The sequence below is a fragment of the Azolla caroliniana genome, unplaced genomic scaffold (assembly GCF_043228905.1).
Source record: "Azolla caroliniana isolate FFs.n. ecotype wild unplaced genomic scaffold, voAzoCaro1.0.p SCAF_15, whole genome shotgun sequence".
Lineage (NCBI taxonomy): Eukaryota > Viridiplantae > Streptophyta > Polypodiopsida > Salviniales > Salviniaceae > Azolla > Azolla caroliniana.
Genome location: NW_028230450.1, coordinates 1,831,617 through 1,851,749, shown reverse-complemented (window position 1 = coordinate 1,851,749; position 20,133 = coordinate 1,831,617). Strand labels below are relative to the sequence as shown.

Genomic DNA, 20,133 nt, shown 5'->3' with positions numbered 1-20,133 from the left:
CATCCAAGTGCATAATCGTGTTATGTATATCTTCATAGATTATCTATTCACGTTCTAGGAGTTTTTAGAAAGTTCTAGAACTAGAAGGTTCTAGAGGGTTCTAGAATATTCTTCAAAATATTCTCAAGAATATTCTAATGTACTTCAACTCACAGTATAAATACTTGTCACCTCCTTGGTCCCTTTCAAGGGATTTAACACTAGTCATTGACACATCAATATAGTATTCTCGTTTCACCTCATCTTGTCTCCTTGATCTTCATATTTGTCTTAACACTCTCCATAGCTTCCTAAGTTTATAGTCTCATCTTGCACAACTTTTAGAGTTCCTAGCCTTGTCATTTCCTATTCCACATTCTTAGCCTTATCAATCATAGCCTCGTCATCTATGCTCTATCATAGTCCGTGGTTGGTGTGTCCATGACACCAAGGATGTTAAGGAACACGTTTTGAAATCAATAAGAGGTGGTACGTTAATGTTCCAAGAGATCAGTAATGCTTGTAATAGGGTTTTTCCTTCTTTTTTTAATTTAAACCATGTATGGCACGAGGCATTCTCTTCTTTTAATGTCTTGTCAATTGGAGCAAGAGCTTATACATCTAATGAATCCTTCTTAGCATATGTAATAGTTTTGGAGGGAAAATTGCAATGGGTCTCTATGGAGGATGACCTTCTCAATTTAGTAGAGTGGAAGCCTATTAGGGTGGTTGCAAAAATAGGGAAGGTATGTATTATTGATCTCCATCCTAAAAATGTAAACCCTCTGTAAGATATTTATGTTTGTGGTAGTAAACCCTTATTGGAGTTAGAGTGGGATCCATCCGAATGGTGGTGGAGAGACGCTAACGATAAGATGGTTTCTTTCTTTGACTACTCTGTAAAATTAGGTAGGTAATTCCAACGAAGGAAGAATCCAGTTATGTCGGTTGCAACTAAGGTATGTTTAAGTACTAGTATTCCTATGCATTCGGTATTGATGTTTTGGAAATGGTCGTGGGCTCTGCAAATTCCTCGCAAAATCATTACATTAAGATAGGTATATGTCCACTATGCACTTCCATTCAAAGTCCACTATGCACTTCCGGTCTTTGAATGGATGCATAGGGAAGAGGGATTCATCAAAACTTACTCTTTTTGGAACTGTATGGCTACATGTTCAATTTGGAAACGTATGTTGCGTCTCTTTGATGTTGCATATGGACCTAATGTGATTACATGGGGAAATGTCTTTTGGATGGATGTAGATGTGGATAAGCATAATTATGAAAGGGAAAAGATATTATTTACCCTTCAAACTAGGGGAAGGCGAGTTAAGAACATACCATATTCATGCTCAAATTGGTTGAATGTAGATGCCACAATATGGGCTACGATATCATCGATGGTTTGGTGGAATATTTAAATAGATTGATGCAAAAATGTGTTTCAACAAATAAAGCAAAATCTTGTTCATTGTGTGAAGGAAATTTGGGGGGGGTTCCAATTGATGGACTTTTGTGTTATGTCTATCCTCTTATGATTTCCAACTACAATAGAAACATTTATTATTATTGTTCTCACGTTATTAAATTGGAGTTTATTGGTAAAAAAGTCACTTGTTCTTTAAAGTCAGCGCATTTGTTGTTTGCTCATGTCTTTGATTAAGAATCCTATGAAAGTTGATGTAAAATGAATTTTGTTCTTCCATTTACCTACTTTAAGAAAGGAAAAATGTTTACTAATTAGATTACACTATAATTCATCTTTGATTGATCCGGTTTTATTTAGAAGCTTGTCAATGTTGTCACACACCTCTAGCCATAAGAGATGACGAAATGTATGGAAACATGGATACTCAAATTTATTGTTTTCAAGAAGAGGCACAAGAATGATGAGTGTGCATGACAGTTTCATGCTATAAACCTTAATAAACTATAAGCATACAAGCCACATTACCAATATGTGTTATTTCCTTTATAACCGAACAATCCTTTGTTATAAATAGGAGTTATGCCTCTTTGGATCTAGTGTTCATTGTTTTCTTGATCTTGTTTTTGGTAATTATGAAGACCTCTCTGACTCTCCATACTTGTTTGACTTATTCCTCTTATTTAGGTCACCTTAGTTTTCCTCATGATCATTACCATCTTGTCAATCTTATTGCCCCTCTTTTTGCATCTATAGCATCTCCCTATACTAGTTTAAGGTGTTCTAAACACTACAATTTTGTGTGATAGTAGAGCATTCATGTCAAACATACATTGAGGTTGTTTGGAACTCGTCATCCTAACTTAAGGTTGGTATGCCTTCTAGATGGAAGGCATACTAGTACTATAATATGCATGTCAACAATAGTTGTCCTAGCTACCACAATTTAATGTGATACTATACCATCCATAACAACTCTAAGATGGTTAGAAACTATGTGTATTGAACGTACAACTTGATACGCCTTCAACTTGTTGGAAGGCACAACATTATGTCGAGAACATTTGTTTGATTCGTGACATCTACAATATTGGTAATTCCTAGGGGCTTTGTTTTAGCATCGACAGCTACCAGTTTATAACAACCAATAGAGTTTTGATATTGGGTATTTAATTCACTAGCTAGACATTCATATACACATGTGCATATAGTGTTGAAAAGACTTTTTAAACATTCCTTCACTCTCTCTTTTTTCCAAAATGAAGCTACTTTCCCATTAGTTAGGAAGGATTGTTACAAAGAGACTGTACAAGGAGGCTTAAACATTCCTTCACTCTTGTTTGAGTGGTATAAGATCAATCTATGCTTATTTTCTTTCAAGCTCATTATTGTTCTCTTTTCTCTTTAGATTTTGTTTTCAATATTTTATAAGCTATGGTATTCATCCAATTTATCTATTTTGTGTGATTCTTTATCTTCACGTTGTCTTCTCCCTCACTCTCTTGTAGAATTTATTCATATATTGAAGACATAACAATGAATTTAAATGTTTCTTTTTCATATCTTCCTCTTACTGGACCTCATGTTTTCGTTTATTGCTTTTAACTATTTGAATGCCTAAGTGATATTATAAATGTAAGAGATATAAATGAATATATGCTATTCCTATCATGATGTTTGTCATTATAGTAAAAACTATGACACTCCTATATGGTTATGATAGGTAACCATGGATAAGGAGATTGGGGGTCGACAAATTGTGAACCTAAGGAAGGGTGAGACTGGGAAGGACAAAGGTTTGTTGGAGCTACAAGTTAGAAGTAGTGTCGAATATCCAATTCCACCTGGACGTGATTGTGTGGTGGTGCGCTTAACACATCGACCAATCAACCCTAGTGACCATAATAGCATATTAATCGGACGTCTCCTCCCACTTTGCCCCTCCCCTGTCCCTGGTTGTGAGGGCTTTGGCATAATACATCAGGTTTTTGGTCATCTATCAATAGTGTGATTGTACAATAGTCATTGGTTTCTTGATTATTTGTTATTGTGGTATAAGTATCCATCGAAATGCTCTTACGCAATTCTTAAAATGTTAGTACATCTTTGAATTATATTATACTTTTCAACGTTATAAGCTTACTAAAACATGAGTATCATGACCAACACATTGCAAATTTCATCGACATTCTCACATTATTCAAAGGTACTTTAATATTGATGTGTAGTTTTGTCCATCAACTTGCATATGAAAATGTACATTATAAATTATAGTATGTTGTGTGGTCGACTTCTACCATTCATGCCTACAAGGTTATGTTTGCTTAAATTTAGAAAATTGGAAGTTCGGTTTGATTAAAAGTAGAGAAAATATAATTGGATTATGATTATGTCATGTATGTGACTCACTAAATGTTCAAAGATGTAGATTGGTGAAGATGTGACAAGGTTCAAGGTTGGCCAAAGAGTGGTCCCACTCATTATGATAAAGTACTACGAGACTGGATATGGATCTTGGCAAGATTACATCACTTTACCCGAGAGCCATATTATAGCAGTGCCATCTGATATTAGTGATGAAATAGCATCCCAATCAATTATTAATCCATGGACGGCCTTTGGTTTGCTTGATGATATTGATGCACCTCAAGGGGAATATATCTTACAAACTGCAGCCGCCTCTGTTCTTGGCAGGTAACATATGTAAATGCCTTAATGTAGGACTCTATGTTAGTGATTAGTTCACTCATTATTGGGAAGTTGAAAATTCCTCACAACTTCTGGAAACATTGACAACTACCTTACACCTAAAGATAGAAATAGTGGCTAACTTATATAGTACGAGATTTATCCATAAATGCATGCAGACCATCCTTTCAATTATGAAGCCTATCTCAAAACAAGTTTGGAGATCGTATGAGTATCAATAGAGTTGTGTTTATATTAGAGGTAGAAAAATGTCTTTTATTATCAACAATCTAAATCTCAAAAAATATAGAAGGATACCATGATCAAAGTGATGTAAGTGTAACAAAGAAACCAACTTCCAAGTTCTGTGAGTGGAGCCCAGACTCACAAGAAGAATGCAAATTTCTTTTTTTGATTTTGTATAGAATGCAAGTTTTCACATCATGTTTTAGTGTAACATAATGTCTTATTTGCTTATCAATGCAACGAAATGTAAATAGACTCATTGATCAACATTATATCATGGATCAATTCAACTTATATATGTAGAGTATGTTTCCAAGGCACCTTTTACATACATTTTCATGTTTTGTGCAAAATCTATCTATAAATGACTCAATCGACAATATTATGGATTGATTTATACATAAATTTTTCAACAGTACTCCATTAACATGCATTTTGTTGTTAAAAGGCAATTTATACAATTAGCAAAGCATAAAGGGATCAAGACCATCAACTTAGTAAGAAGGGCAGAATGTGTTAACGAATTAAAGAGCCTCGGAGCAGATGAGGTTATAAACATTGAGTGTGAAGGTTCGACGGCAATCTTTATGTTTTTATTGGCATTCAAGATTGTTAACCTTCGAGACAAGTTTTATATTCAATACCATATTTTACGTAGATATTACCTTAAGAGTTAAGGAGATAACAAATGGGAAGCTAGCTTATGCTGCAATGGATGCTGTAGGCGGAACTTTGACAAAGGTACATAATTCATATTCTCTCTATGCTTTAAGTTTTTTTTATTTATGTGCCCATCTAGTTACATGTGTGCTTATTATTTGCATATGTTTTATGGTGCAACAAACTCAACTTAGAGCAACTCATTTGCTTTAGAGAGGTGTATTTCCACATTTGTGTCACATTCACAAAAGTTTTTGACTACTTGCAGTCATTTGGATGTAAGCCAATCGATGGTTTTGGTAGTTGATCCAAAACTAGTGTATGTACATTCTTTTGAGGAATGTGGGTACATTAAGTTTGTAAATGACCTTTTCACATAGATAGTATAAAGGCAACACATATATCCATGTATCCAACACAAACCTGCCTAAAGGTATCATTTCTTCTTTCTAGATCGTTCCTTAAATTTAATGTTCTATATAGATCAAGAATGATCAAATTGATGAGTAATCCATAAGTATGTTTGCTTGCTTTCTGTTTTCTCATCCATTTTGTCAATAATCGCACTCATAAGTGTACATGTATTACAATAGACTAAGTGTGGATACATGGATATACCCAATCTTAGTACACACATGGCTATAGGTACAACGACATGCATGCACACACACACATCTTTATATGCATGTTTAGCAAATAGTTATGTTAATACATGTACAAAATTGCATATGCACTTGTTTGCTAATTGTATCTATTGTGCAAGTGCTATAATATATGTACATTTGCATAGACTTGCGTCTCTATGATTATGATTTTCTATGTATGTATATATGTCCACTAAGTTGGATTAAATTTTAGTTTTGTCTAGTCAAAGTTAATATGTTCACAAGAGAACTGAAGTAGGATCCACTCATCCCTTTAACATCCACATGGTAGTCAATGATTAATAGCCCCGTGATTGTGTCATTCCATTTTGCGTAAAGATGCAACTAATAATTCATAGCACTTGATGATTGTGTACAAAAGTCTTCAAAATTCCCTTAAATTTATCCTTGTGTTATGTCGAACATCTAGTGCATTATTGCCTCTACAGAGATTTCATGGGGCATGATGTTATGTTTCGTATCTATTACTCACTTACAAATCCTACAGGATGTTGCGAGTAGTGTGAGGGATGGAGGAAAGGTATTCATATATGGTGTTCTATCAGGATGGGAGATAATGTTGAGAACACGTGATTTGATGAGGGGTGTCGATGTACGTTGGTGGATATTGACAAACTACGTGAACACAGATAAAAAAAGAGAATACATAGCATCACAAGTAATGAGCTTATTACAACAAAAAATAATGCAACCTCTTGTAGGGAAAATGTTCAGCTTGGAAAATTTCAAGGATGCCTTACTTGAGTCTAAGAGAGAGGGTCATGGTGGCAAGGTTTTGTTAGTTGGATAAAGAATCTACAAAAAGAAAAGTATGCGATGGTCCAAATGTGCTTTATACCAAACCATCAACATTGATATAAATTAATGTGGCTTCATTTAATTTTCTCCACCATTGATCTTTGTGATTCTTGGCTTAGTAAAATTGGCATTATTTTCGATCAGGATTGTCCTCAAACCTAGGATGCATGGTAGTACAGTTTTGCACTCTTTGCAAATGTTTAAACATCACTTGTTGTGCATGATCAGTTTTCACATTCATGATACACAAGACATGTGAATACTTCTTTACTTTTGATATTCGCTATATGGAAAATGAAATTCATATACATGTATCCCCTTACCCTAAGTATACAAATCTTTTAGGAATTTTAGGGGGTTAGAAAAGAATGAAATGGAATATCATTTTTAAATAGCAAACACATTGAGCCATTGATATTATTTTATCCTTTAAGATTATTATACCTAGAGAAACAGCATGTTGCAATCTAAATTGGGTATTTAAACATAAACTTACTGATAATGTATGAGTAAAATGGTGCATGGTTGATTACCGTCTAGAAGAACAATATATTGACATTTCAAATTACTACAACCCATAATAAATCAAGTGACATAGTTTAAGACTTAGTCCCACTAGTTTCAACATTTAGTATATTGTGTCTTCTCAAAATAGTAAGACATGAAAATTGTGTGTTTTGATGATGAAATTTAGAGACTTCATGGGGCCTTAATGCTCAATTTGTGGTCTAGGTAATGAATTTATTTAAGATTCTCAATTATGATTTCTGGAATAATAGAAAATGTTGTAAAAATGATCTTAGCCAAGAAATCCAATGATATCATCAACTGACATGCATTATAATGAAAGTATGCACTCATTCAATTTAAACCATGACCTTTCCAAAGAAAACTATTTTCAGTTGGACTATTTTCATACAACAATTAGATGGTTTTTGAACATTCAAATGAAGACATGCATTATAGACATATTTGTCCTACAAATCACAAACAATCAACAACAAGATGACATCCATTTAAAACATGGATGGATGTTCCAAGAAGCATAATGTCATTGATTTATATGATTTTTTGGTGCTGAATCTTGATACATACATGTTGCCATGATAATGAATGAAACTCCCACTCATGCATGTAACCAACGATTCTAACGCCAAATGCAAGCTTTTACATCATTCAATTATGTTTCCTTGTTGATCTATGGGATTTTCGGATGATGAACCTAGATGCATCATGCATGGGAAGATGATTGCACGATTGATGATAATGCACAAACTTGTGGTCTCCATGCATGTACCCCCAATCTAAGACTTGAATTTGAAGCTGAATGTAAGGTTTCACATCTTCAAGAATGTGTATGTGTATGTGTATGTGTATGTGTATGTGTATGTGTATGTGTATGTGTATGTGTATGTGTATGTGTATGTGTATGTGTAATGTGTAATGTGTAATGTGGATGTGGATAGAATAGTCCATGGAATCATATGAGTTGGCCATGCACTCTATACTTTAATAACTGAGTGAGACATTAGAAGAAGCAATCTAAGATTCTCTAATCATCAAGAGGGTGGCAGAGATCTGCAGAATCTTCTTGTTATTTTCTTTCTTTCTTTCCCAAAGAAATCTAGACTGTTAATTTTGATTTCCACCCCCCCCCCCCCCCCTCCTCTCTAAAATAACAATAATGATTTGACCCATATTTCTTCTTACTTTCTTATTTTTATCCTTCAAAACATAGAAATGTTGATCATATTTACACTCTTCATACTCATAATCTCACTTCTCACCTTCGACATGACTCGTCGTTTGTTGGGGTGCATATCTTGCGGCCTTTTCAATGATTATTTTTTTGTCGAAATTTTAGCCTAGTTTGGGTCTGGATTTTTTCCCTACACCTGAAATTTCACTTTGGTCGAGGTTTTAGGTTAGACCATACCTTGCCTCATAACCCCCAAGTCACACCTAACTTGTTTGTACCAAATGCTCAAATATGACTTCAATGTCAAATAATCGGGGTTGGCACCTTAAACTCAAGTCAATAATTAGGGAAGATCAAAGACTATATATTATCAAAGTCAATGGATTGTATAGATAATTTAATTGAGCTTGACTCTTAAGGGTAGTTGTGGAAGGTCTCCGTAATGTATGATGCCTTGAGTTAATCCTCGATTGTTGATGTGTCAAGATGTACCAACCTAAAATAGACCAATTGTTAGAAGGAAAGAAACTCGCCCTATGTGAGTAGTATGAAGAACCAAGGGTGTGGGTAAAGGTTAAAAAATGGTATCTCATATTGTTACATCGACAATCAAGTTTGTAACATTGTGCTTATGATGAAGAACAAGGAACATCAAAGTGGAATTATATTTCAAGCCACGTGATCTTCATGAGGACACCACACTCTAATGGGTTGTGCATGAACTTAATAAACCTACCATATCATTGATTATGGTAGCACTTAAAGTGTTAATGCACCAATCACGTGTTATCATCCATATGCAATTCAAAATCAAGACAATCAATGGACCTCCACCACAATCATAGCCATGACTTTCAAATTGAGAATGGAGGAGAGAAGTCAGTCTATCCTATTGACTACATTTGCATCATCAACATCAATGGCAACTTTATAATGATTAACAGCATGCAACACTATGATGCATAAATCGTTTATAGTTATATGGCAACGCTTCACATTGTCAATTAATAAATGCACAAATCTTAAATAACTTATTCATATTAGACAAGGCCCAAGCTCACCTTTTTGGCAAAAATGGTCCTTACTTAACGATAGGACTCTTAAAACAATGTATAAGCCAAAAATGGTCACACTCCTTGGATCGAAACACGAGAGACTTCTTAATATGCTCTTTTCAGCCTTGTAATATTCATGCTATCGTAGTCCTAGGGATGATAAGACATCCTCATTAGTCTCCCTCCCTCCCACTCTCTACCCCAATTTGGAAATCTAGGATGAGGAGCACCTTATATTATAGTGTCAACCATGCATAGTCATTGAACAATGTGCCTGAAATTGCCCAAAGCACCAAGGCCTTGCACAAGTACTTAAGTTTATCACACCAACCCTACTTCTCAAGCACATATATATGCTCTACACTTAAGCATACTAAGCAACTATAAGAAAATCATAAGAGCATGTGAATGTGACTACACATTGTCTAGTTATTGACTAGACTCTTTTGCAACTCACATTTGGATCTTATTAGTAATGCTATTAGTTTCTATAATATGATAATACTTCTCTCTCTCTCTCTCTATCAATTTTTGAACCTAGGGAAAACAAAATAAACGTTCGTCATGCCATGGGCCCACACATCATGCCTCGCAAAACTTAAGATATGGAATACATGTGTTCTTCCAAATACTTGTAATTTGATATCTCTATAAAACATACTTAGGAATCAAGATAGATACATAAAACATCTATCAAAAGTTGGTTGGGCAAGCTATCACTTCTCCAATTTGAACTCAAAAACCTTCCCATGTGGCAAATAAAGATTTGTTTCTTCAATGCAATATTAATTGAAGACTTGATATGTGGGAAGTTATATGTATACCCCCTCAAGATGGAACAACATTTGGGTAACATGCAAAAGATGTTTTTGGTAGAACTCACCTCGGAGTTAAGGTAATCACTCCTCATTTCCAAGTTATTACTTGAAACTAATAGGGTGGCAAGCATTAACTAGAAGGTCTCATGAATGTTGCATTAGCAACAAACTTGGGATGTTAGCAACAAAATGTAGAAGGAAAGCAAAATAAGATTTAGAATCTTTGAGCTCAGTACATAATAAATTATCAAAGAGATGAGATATGGAGATAGTACTCGAACTTCCCATTGATGAGATGCTCACTATGGACCTTGAATAATGCTACTTTAGATGTAGTTTGGCAAAAAATCAGATCAGGATGACAAGAATAGTAAATTGCAACGTTATTGAGCTCACATGATATATGGTAACATACCTACAAAACATTATGGGTGCACCTAAACACATTTTATAGTCATGCTTTCAAAATGAGATAGATGACCAATCCCCTCAACATCGAACTTGAAATTGAAAATGGAAAATGGAAAACCCTCACAATATTAGACCACTTTTGCACACTTTGGCCCCAATCAAGAGGCTGATTATGGTGCACATATCATACTACAATATGATTCTTTAGGACCATGTGCTAATGTTTCCACCCATTAATTATCTAATCCATAAAACTCTCACGAATTCTTAGGTTAGACACCCCCTCACACGCGGAACATATATACGCTCTGCATTTAAGTTTAGGGTCTACCACAAGAAAAAATATATGAGCCATATCATGTGGTTGTCTGCTCACCCTGACAAAGAATACTCTTGTATCACTCATTCCAAGTCTTATAGACAATGTTTTTTGGCTTGCCAATTCACAAGGCAAAATTTTATAAGAACTCGTGCTAGTTAAAACTAAACAACTTGCAAGTGGGCACAACACTAAATGAATATTAGGTAATGCATTTCCTCGTTAAAACTTGCGTGTGTTTGAACTTCGTCCATGCTTTATCTTAGTCATATAAACTCAATAATGATGTCATTGATAAACACATTGACACTGTTCTATATCTATAAAAAGTCTTGGTAATATTTTGCTTAGTAGGAAAAGACAACTTGGGAGTCAATGGTTTTGAATTTTTTAACGAATATTGACTTCACAAGTACATACTTGAAACATACACCATGTTTTATGTGAAAAGACCAATAATTTGTTTATAATGCATTTTTGAGTGATGAGCATTGGAACCACATTGATATAGAGGATAAAAAATGGGTTAAAATGTCAATTGTATGATCTCAAGGCTCACAATCAATGAATAATGTTTCACACCCATTTTCTTGGAAAAGTTATCTTAGTTTATGTGGATTTATGTATTTTAATATATTTGTCACTATATTGTTGTTTCTAGGAGAAAACAATGGGGGCAAAAATTGCATGAGTAGTAGATCTTCATTATGGAGGTGACAAATTACTAGACTCAATAGTCTCTTGTCTTATTCTTTGAACTTCAATAAACGATAGTAAAATAATAATTGATCTATTTGACACATCGAAGAGACACATGAAAGGTATCTAGCTTCGGTCAAGGAAATGAAATCCACCTTCAAAATTGGTAAGAATTGAGTAGTTTTGTGTGTAAGTATTGTATGATTGAGGAATCATTGTGAGGAGAGCATAACTCACCATTTTAGATGTACTTATCTTTAACCTTTTGTGACCATGGCGATAAATCATAGATGTTCCGGACCTTTTCTTTTCTTTAAGATCCATATTTCCTATGCTTAGAACTAGGGAAAAAAATGACCATTAGCATCATAGTGCCAAGTTTGCGAATTTCGAGTTCCCTCGTAATTTGTTTTATTTTCAATTCATGTGCCCTATCTTCTTGATTCAACTATTCATGCATCTTACCGATAACATGCCTCAAATGTTCTTGGTCCTTGTATCATTAGTCACGACCTGCAGAGTCGCAACCTTTGAAAGGAATCTTATCGGAGACCAAAATAAAAGAAAATGAAGAGTGTCTTTTGGGTTCCACATGAAGATTTAAATGTTGAACCTTGGAGTTGCTTTGGGGTTTGAGCTTCATTACACATATGCTCTCACAACACCCACTTGCAACTATGCTCCAACTTGGTTGACAAGAATGTTCATTTTGCCCAATATTTTATGTTTTAGGTAGATGCAAAACATAAAAAGACAACTAACTTTTATCATTTGTGTGGATAGAAGTATCTATAGTATATATAGAGAAAGAGTAGGAGAATAACATGTTAATGTGCAACACATGTGCATATTGTGTTACATGCTCATGCACAAGGGCGCACTAATGTGCACACATACTAAAACATAACATCAAACCCATTACGCAAGTTAGTACCCACCATGTTAAGGTTACAAACCCCGAAATTTACCACTACATTATCATGTTGATCTAATATCTATAATAACTTATGTATGAACAACTCACACAATGAATGCTTGCAAAGGGAGGCTCATTGCTATGACTATATACCAAATAATGAATGCTGACAAGGCATGTTTGTGAATGTATAAGCATAAGTTCATGGGGACATCTACATTCTCCTCTAAAGATATATTAAGGCAATCATTCCACATTGGGCTTTAACATGTAATTGTTAAGCATATATAAGTAATATAATGTATCTAAAAGCGCTCAACAAATCCACATTCTAAGCATTTGATGCGAATGTTATACCATGACAAGAAGATTAACTTGTCTTTGGACGGTATGGATGAATCATGACACTCACGAGAGTCCAAAAGCTGTGAACCAAGTGGATTGTAGCCTAAAGAAGATATTATAGGTATATATGCATCTAAATTCTAATACTTGTCGCCATTGGTATTTTTCAAGTCTACCAAAAAATATGTGGAAAACATCTACAAAATATATGCTACATACATAAGAATCTGGGGTATGTGCAAACATGTATCAACCACAGTTTCCAAATAGCAAATCTTTTTGTAATCTGTCTTATATGGGGAAAGACCACATGAACATAGGTGTGTGTGCTTGTGGGTGCGCACACTTGTGTCCAAATACACACATCGATGGGTGCATGTGCTATGGATCAATTAAACACTTAGGAATCGAGACGATTTACTGTATATACCCATGTGCCCATGGGTGTCGACTCGTAACCAAGTTTTTGGTCTACAGAGCCTTAGTACTTGAGTTAGTTGTTAAGAGAATCTATTCTTCTTGCTCTGCACTCTTAAGGGTAGTACCTTTTTTGTTGCTTTTTCTGTTTGCTTCCATGCACGTGCTAAATTAAAATCATCTTCTATTAGCACGTGTGACTATTAATATGCCCTCCATGCACGTGCAAGAAAAATACTTTCTTTTTTGGAACTAAATTATTGCTTTCATTCACACTAAGTAGATTTCCTCTTTATCTTCAGTGTTCACACACACACACACATCCCGATTCCCACCCCTTAGTAAAAGAAGAAAAGCAAACAAGAAAAGTCACAACTATAATTCATATGCGTGTGAATAATGCTACTAAGATATTGCTATTATTATTACTAGGAGAATTTTGATCTAATAAATGCATATAGTTATGTGAAGAGTTATTTGGGGCTTTTGACTTGGTTAGTTCTGTTTTTTTGGCTTATAAAAAGGCATGCATAGTTCTTTCACTATTCAATCAAACCTCTCTGTGTGTTTAGTATACTTGAAAAGATTATTACAATCAAATCTGAGTAGCAAGAGTAAATAACATAAGTTTATATTAGAGTTAATCCATTAAGCATGGCCATCAACAATGTTCATATGAACTCAATAATGATCAATATTAGAGCTTATGAAGAGGCCATAGATTTGAAGAAAGCCGATGAGTTAGAGAAGGTTTGTGAGGCTGGCCCATCTAGTAGTACCAATGGTGGAAAGAAAAAGATGTCTCTTTTCACTGACCTCCTAGGTGACCCGCTTTGCAGAATTCGACAATACCCCTCCTTCCAAATGCTAGTAAGTCTCACTACAAAGTCTTTATCAATCTATGAGTTCATCTTATGAAGTTTTTCTTGTACATAATATAATATACTATATCAATGTTTTAATTCATTTCACTCATACCTTCAACAAATGCATAAGTTTCTAATAAAATCATGAGCTCTACTATGGATACCTATTTGTAATTTTAGTGGTTTGCCATATTAGTTTGGTTATAAGATGTATGGAATACTCGATGCTCATGTAAATAAACACATATAATTCTAGGTGGCGGAAACACTACCCGATAAGAAGATGGTGGGGGTTGTGAGAGCAGGAGTGAAAGAGGTGGTGTCGTCGTGCACTACCGATAATAAACCCACTTTTGTGTCCATTGCATATATCCTTGGACTTAGAGTACATCCTACATGCAGGTATATATATATATATGCATACCATTATAAGTAATGCTTTCATATGACTATAAGAGTGCTTTTAAGCTCTCTTCAACTTGTTGATTTCTTTAGTCCACATTTTTTATAACAAGTTCATCTTTACTAGACTATTTTGCCACCTAGCCAATATTGTTATCCCCTCAAATATTGACATTTCTTTGATGTTTTAATTAGTCATGCTATATTGTTGTTACTTTGGATGTTTGGTTATATGGATCCTATTATCTCCCGATGATTATTTTATAGACATTAATAACAAATTGCTAAGAACTTTTTATATAAGCATGTTAGTGCTAACATGTAGATTATGCTCATCCCATAACATCAAATGTTGAAAATGGATGCGAGAAAACAATATTTTGCTAGACATGCATGGAGCCTCACATGCCATCGATCGAAGTTCATTATATCTCCAACATTGTCTATAGGGGAGAAAACAATGGTATGAGTGTTGGCCATTATGTGTTGCAATACTAGACCTCATGTCTTTGGGCATTTTGTTCTTTAATAATGTACCAATATTCCATCTCATGGAGTCATGGTAACCACACCACCACAACTGATTTATACGATTGTAACCAACTAATGCTAGCATGTATACCTATAGTTATTGAGTTTTGTGAGGTTTTGTATAACTTCAATCCTTATTATGTATTGTGAATTGGCGTGAAGTGAAGTTTGAAGATTCGATTGGCATTTTTACGAGCGAGGGCACTTGAGGATCACTCCCATTGACTATATATATTATTAGATGACAAGAGGCTCTTAAGTATGAAATCAAAGGCTTGAAACTTATGTCGAAAACATCCAACTCCAACCATATGGTGTTTGTAAATTTAGTAGAAAATGCCTAGGGAACCTCTATTGAGTGACTAGTTTCTTGTAATGATATAACATGTGATATGTTTTGTTAAATATAGGAGGATGGGCATTGGTGAAGGCTTGGTGAGGAAGATGGAGGAGTGGTGCCGAGACAAAGGGCAGGCGGAATATGTGTACATCGCGACCGAGAGAGACAACGAGGCGTCACTCAATCTCTTCACAAAGAAGCTGGGCTACATCAAGTTCCGGAACCCGGCCATTCTCGTGCAACCCATCTACGTGGCGGAAAAGAACCTGAGCTCCCGAAGCATCGGAGCTTGTCAATTCAGTAAGAAGAAGAAGAACCGGAGGACTACGAGAGGTGGTCATGTGTCGGTGGTGGAGTTAAATGCCGAAGAGGCGGAGAGGTTATACACGGGCGATGACTCCGCGTGTGCAAGATGGGAATTCTACCCAAGAGACATGGCCACTATACTTGCAAGCAAGCTTCATAAAGGAACATGGCTAGCCTCCTATACCGAATCCGAATCCGAACCCGAATCCGATCCATCCGAACCCAAACCTGAATGCCGAGACTCATCGGAGCCGTCATCGTGGGCGGCCCTCAGCTTGTGGAAATGCAATGAGATCTACCACCTCCAGATGAAAGGAGCATCCCTATGCGTCCGGATGGCCGCTGCCTTCGGGCGATTCGCCGGCCGCATCCTTGAGTCGTGCTCCCGTGGCACCGCCCCTCCCTTGCCCACCCTCCCCGACCTCTTCGACCGCCCCTTCGGGATCCAGCTCATCTATGGCGTGCTCTCGCACGGGCCCCGCGGCCCAATCCTGGCACGCCACTTGGCGTGGCACGCGCACAACCTTGCTAGGAGAGATGGGTGCGCGGCCATCGCCATGGAGATCGCGGGGTGTGATCCGCTTCGCCAATGGATGCCACATTGGACCGAAGACGAGGACCTTTGGTGCCTCAAGCACCTGAACACGAGCACGAAACCATCGAGCCACGACCCCGCTGCCCACGTGTCGGCATCCGATTGGTCCATGTCGCAACCGCCCCCTTCGCTCTTCTTAGATCCTCGCGACTTTTGATCGGCCCCTCCCAAACCCCCCTTGCTGGTTTTCTATGTGTACTTTTTTTTTTGCTAAATAGCTCAAATTGAATCTTACAATTCATCGACCCACACCCGATCTTGTTTTTTTCCTTTGACAATCTTATGATCATCGGCTATCGGGTATCGAAATGTTGATTGAATCAACATTGAATGCCTTAGAGTGCATTTGTTGATACACATGTAGGAATCCGACAATAGAGACGGACATTGGCATGCATAACAAAAACCAGCTAGTAGGAGCCACATATTGATGAATGTAATAAGCTTGGATCCACATCTTGATGAATGTCGGACACTACGTAAACTAATAGCTCCCATAGACATTGAATTTCAATTAGGTTTAGGTTTAGGTTTAGGCCAATGAGACGTTTACAAAAGTCTTCTAGCATTGCTCGTTGCTCGTGCGACAAGGCCTTATTGCGAGCTAGGGTAAAACAAGAGACTAAGACGTTTTGCATTTGCATCCGGTTACTAAAAAACATTGATGATGTACCTGATGCATTGTAGGAGTTTTCGTAATTAATTGACCTTCTAACTTAAATTTCAACCAAAATATTTGGAAATCAATTAATTGTGGATTTTAATAAGGAGCATAGTAGTGTTTTTCTCTCTTAGGCCATGCTCACATTCTACTATCCTAGTAATCTAACTATATGAGTGATACACCTCTAATGTTTGCCACACTCTCTTGTTTTCAAAAGAATGTTGATTAGGAAACATAATTAGCCCAAATATATTTGGTGGTATGTCATCTACATAGTGGCAAAGTTCCCCAACTATTTTTATGACATGTCTAAAGGTTCATAATGGTCTCAACTTGGGCCATTACATCTACCAAAGTTCTCAAAGTTTGGGGAGAATTATTTGCCACTGGTTTTGTATTTCCAACCTAACAAGACAACTGACGAGAACAAGACCTCAATAACATTTGGTTATGTAAGCATGCTTGTAGGGCTAGGAGTTTTTGAGGAAGTGAAGATCGATTATCTAGTGATCAAGTCATGTACTCATTTTCAGATAAGTAAAACGTTTACTACTTTCTCAAAGGAACTAATGAGGAAAGATATTTTTGCCAAGGGATTCTTCTAGATTTTGTAGCTTTGAACTATTCTCCTTGATGATTGGATCATCTTCAAAGAAACATATGACTCAAAAAAAGCTTTAGATGTTGAGTGTGTGTGTGTCATGATCATCCAAAAGAAATATGTTTTGGGGTACTTCAACCCAAGACTATGATAATTACTTATCATTACCCCACTCAACATGCTCTATTGTATTCATGACAACCATTGGAACCTTCTATATAATAACTATTATACCCTTTTGCATGATGGCAAACAAACACGCTAGCCAAGTGGCAAGAATAGATGAAGGCTAAATGCTAAGCATGCATAGAATTAGAGATGTTATTTATAGGAGGGTTTTAACCTTGAGAGACCATTCGGGTTCAAACCCACACAACTCAACATAAAAACAATACTAAATAGGAATAGGAAATGTAAAAGAAAAATAATTAAATTTCTCATTTTATAACCTTTGAATATGGGTTGTCGAGATCTAGGGGGGGGTTCCCAATCTAGCTTTGTAGTAATTGTGTTTTCTATTTCCATTTGCAGATTTGACAACACCACATAAGTTTCTACATCCCCTACTAGTGTACCCCAATCTTCTTTTGTAAGAAGATTCGCTTAGATATGAATTATGGAGAGTTGAATAAGGTCCATTTTCATAACATGTATGCTCTCCCATTGACCTCAAGTCTTTTTAGCACATCTTAATAGGAACAAAATATTCCACACCCTAACTTTGTTAGGATTCGTCTCAGGGATGCTTGGAATACTATTTTTGCATTCATATAAACAAATCAAGTACATAGTTATGGCTTTTAGTCTCATGAGTGTGCCAACAATTGTTTCATATGTGGCAAATGTTATGTTTCTAGATCTCCCTAATATCTTCACCATCATCATGATATTATGATATTTTTAGAGATTCTAGAGCTGGCATGCTATCCATGTTTGCAAAGTTTTACAATTGTTGTGAGAATATGCTAGAGAAGTGTAGTTCCAACTAGAACCAAGTGGAATTGTTGGGCATACTGTATACATGGTTTTGCCAAAAATTCTCTCTAATGATTCAACAAAGATTTAAATTGTTTTGGAGTGGGAGACACCACTTTTAGTGCATAATGTCAAGTATTTCTTGGGATTTGCAAATTTACATTGCGTTGTGGGGTCGAAATCCAACTTCTTCATCTCTCTATTATATACTTCTTATATATCTCTTAATTCACTAAATGCCATAGTAGAATGTAGGGGTTGAACCCATGACCACCTGGTCTCCATTGGACAACCTTACCAACTGAGCTACATCCATCTGGACTCTCTCTCTCTCTCTCTCTCTCTAACACACACACACACACACACACACACACACACACACATCTCTACTCCATTATGTGAGAGTTGCCATCATGTTCTTTAATTATTCACATTGTGTCAGAGGATGAGGGTGTGAACATCATAACCCATCTACTCCATGTGTTGTGTTTGATGCCATCATTAAAGAATAACTTGCTCATATGCATCTATGCATTCGACTACAAATGTAGTAAGGCTACTCAACTCGATTGTGGGGCTCACCATGTTTTTATTTTGAGAATATTGGAAGAAGTCAACATAATGTGAAGAAGAAATTGTAATCAATAAGATGGATAAAGAAATGGGTAGTTATATCCCTTAGTGAATTTTGATCACAACTTCGCATCATAGAAGAACAAGATGCACCAATACCTTGTCATACAAGGCTATTGGGGATACATTGAAGGGGACCTCGAAAAGTTGCCCGAAATAATGGACACCAACTATCCAGGATGTACTACCTCATAACTTACATTGTGTCAGAGGATGAGGGTGTGAACATCATAACCCATCTACTCCATGTGTTGTGTTTGATGCCATCGTTAAAGAATAACTGGCTCATATGCATCTATGCATTCGACTACAAATGTAGTAAGGCTACTCAACTCGATTGTGGGGCTCACCATGTTTTTATTTTGAGAATATTGGAAGAAGTCAACATAATGTGAAGAAGAAATTGTAATCAATAAGATGGATAAAGAAATGGGTAGCTATATCCCTTAGTGAATTTTGATCACAACTTCGCATCATAGAAGAACAAGATGCACCAATACCTTGTCATACAAGGCTATTGGGGATACATTGAAGGGGACCTCGAAAAGTTGCCCGAAATAATGGACACCAACTATCCAGGATGTACTACCTCATAACTTGTATCCAACACCACATGCTTGGCTATGCGATATCTAAAGAAAGGAAGCATGTTAAAACATAATTATCTTTACCACCAACACAACCACTCACAACCCTCAACTCCAACAAGAGTTGAACAATATTAAACAACAGAGTATGCCAATCAATGACAATACCCTTAAGATCAAGTCATCATGTGATTTGATTGCCTCTATAGGTAGAAAGATAGATATATTTTTTCAACATGCATAAAGAGGCCAATATTGACCTACAAGAGCTAAGTACATACTAAGTTTTCTTAATGTGTGTCTCCATCCTAATAAGGGATATTTATACTTTGAAGTACAAAGTCTTGATATGGGAATGAAGCATACAAGTATGAGGTCAACCTATTGGGTGTTTTGTTTAGTGTGACACTCAAATAATCACCCCCTCTTAATATGTCATCATGGTTTTCACGAATTGCTATATATGTTGAGCATGTAAAAAAAGGGGTA

General features: G+C 36.1%; 2 protein-coding genes across 2 annotated transcripts; both read left to right on the top strand.

Moving 5' to 3' along the window:
- The first annotated feature begins 659 nt into the window (after positions 1–659).
- Positions 660–6,457, top strand: LOC147854313 (uncharacterized). The gene is made up of 6 exons (XM_087331519.1): positions 660–725; positions 3,132–3,392; positions 3,837–4,102; positions 4,791–4,912; positions 5,001–5,083; positions 6,155–6,457. Exons 1-6 carry the CDS (start codon positions 660–662, stop codon positions 6,455–6,457), a joined length of 1,101 nt encoding a protein of 366 aa, XP_087187645.1.
- A 7,253-nt stretch (positions 6,458–13,710) lies between these two features.
- On the top strand, positions 13,711–16,360 carry LOC147854312 (putative N-acetyltransferase HLS1). The gene is made up of 3 exons (XM_087331309.1): positions 13,711–14,014; positions 14,267–14,412; positions 15,354–16,360. Exons 1-3 carry the CDS (start codon positions 13,799–13,801, stop codon positions 16,339–16,341), a joined length of 1,350 nt encoding a protein of 449 aa, XP_087187435.1. The 5' UTR covers positions 13,711–13,798; the 3' UTR covers positions 16,342–16,360.
- The last annotated feature ends 3,773 nt before the right edge of the window (positions 16,361–20,133 follow it).

Coding starts and splice junctions, on each gene's coding strand:
- LOC147854313 (XM_087331519.1), top strand. CDS start 660: ATGGAGGATGACCTTCTCAATTTAGTAGAGTGGAAGCCTATTAGGGTG. Junction 4,103..4,790: donor GCCGCCTCTGTTCTTGGCAG/GTAACATATGTA, acceptor TGTTGTTAAAAG/GCAATTTATACAATTAGCAA. Junction 4,913..5,000: donor TATAAACATTGAGTGTGAAG/GTTCGACGGCAA, acceptor TATTTTACGTAG/ATATTACCTTAAGAGTTAAG.
- LOC147854312 (XM_087331309.1), top strand. CDS start 13,799: ATGGCCATCAACAATGTTCATATGAACTCAATAATGATCAATATTAGA. Junction 14,015..14,266: donor ACCCCTCCTTCCAAATGCTA/GTAAGTCTCACT, acceptor ATATAATTCTAG/GTGGCGGAAACACTACCCGA. Junction 14,413..15,353: donor AGAGTACATCCTACATGCAG/GTATATATATAT, acceptor TGTTAAATATAG/GAGGATGGGCATTGGTGAAG.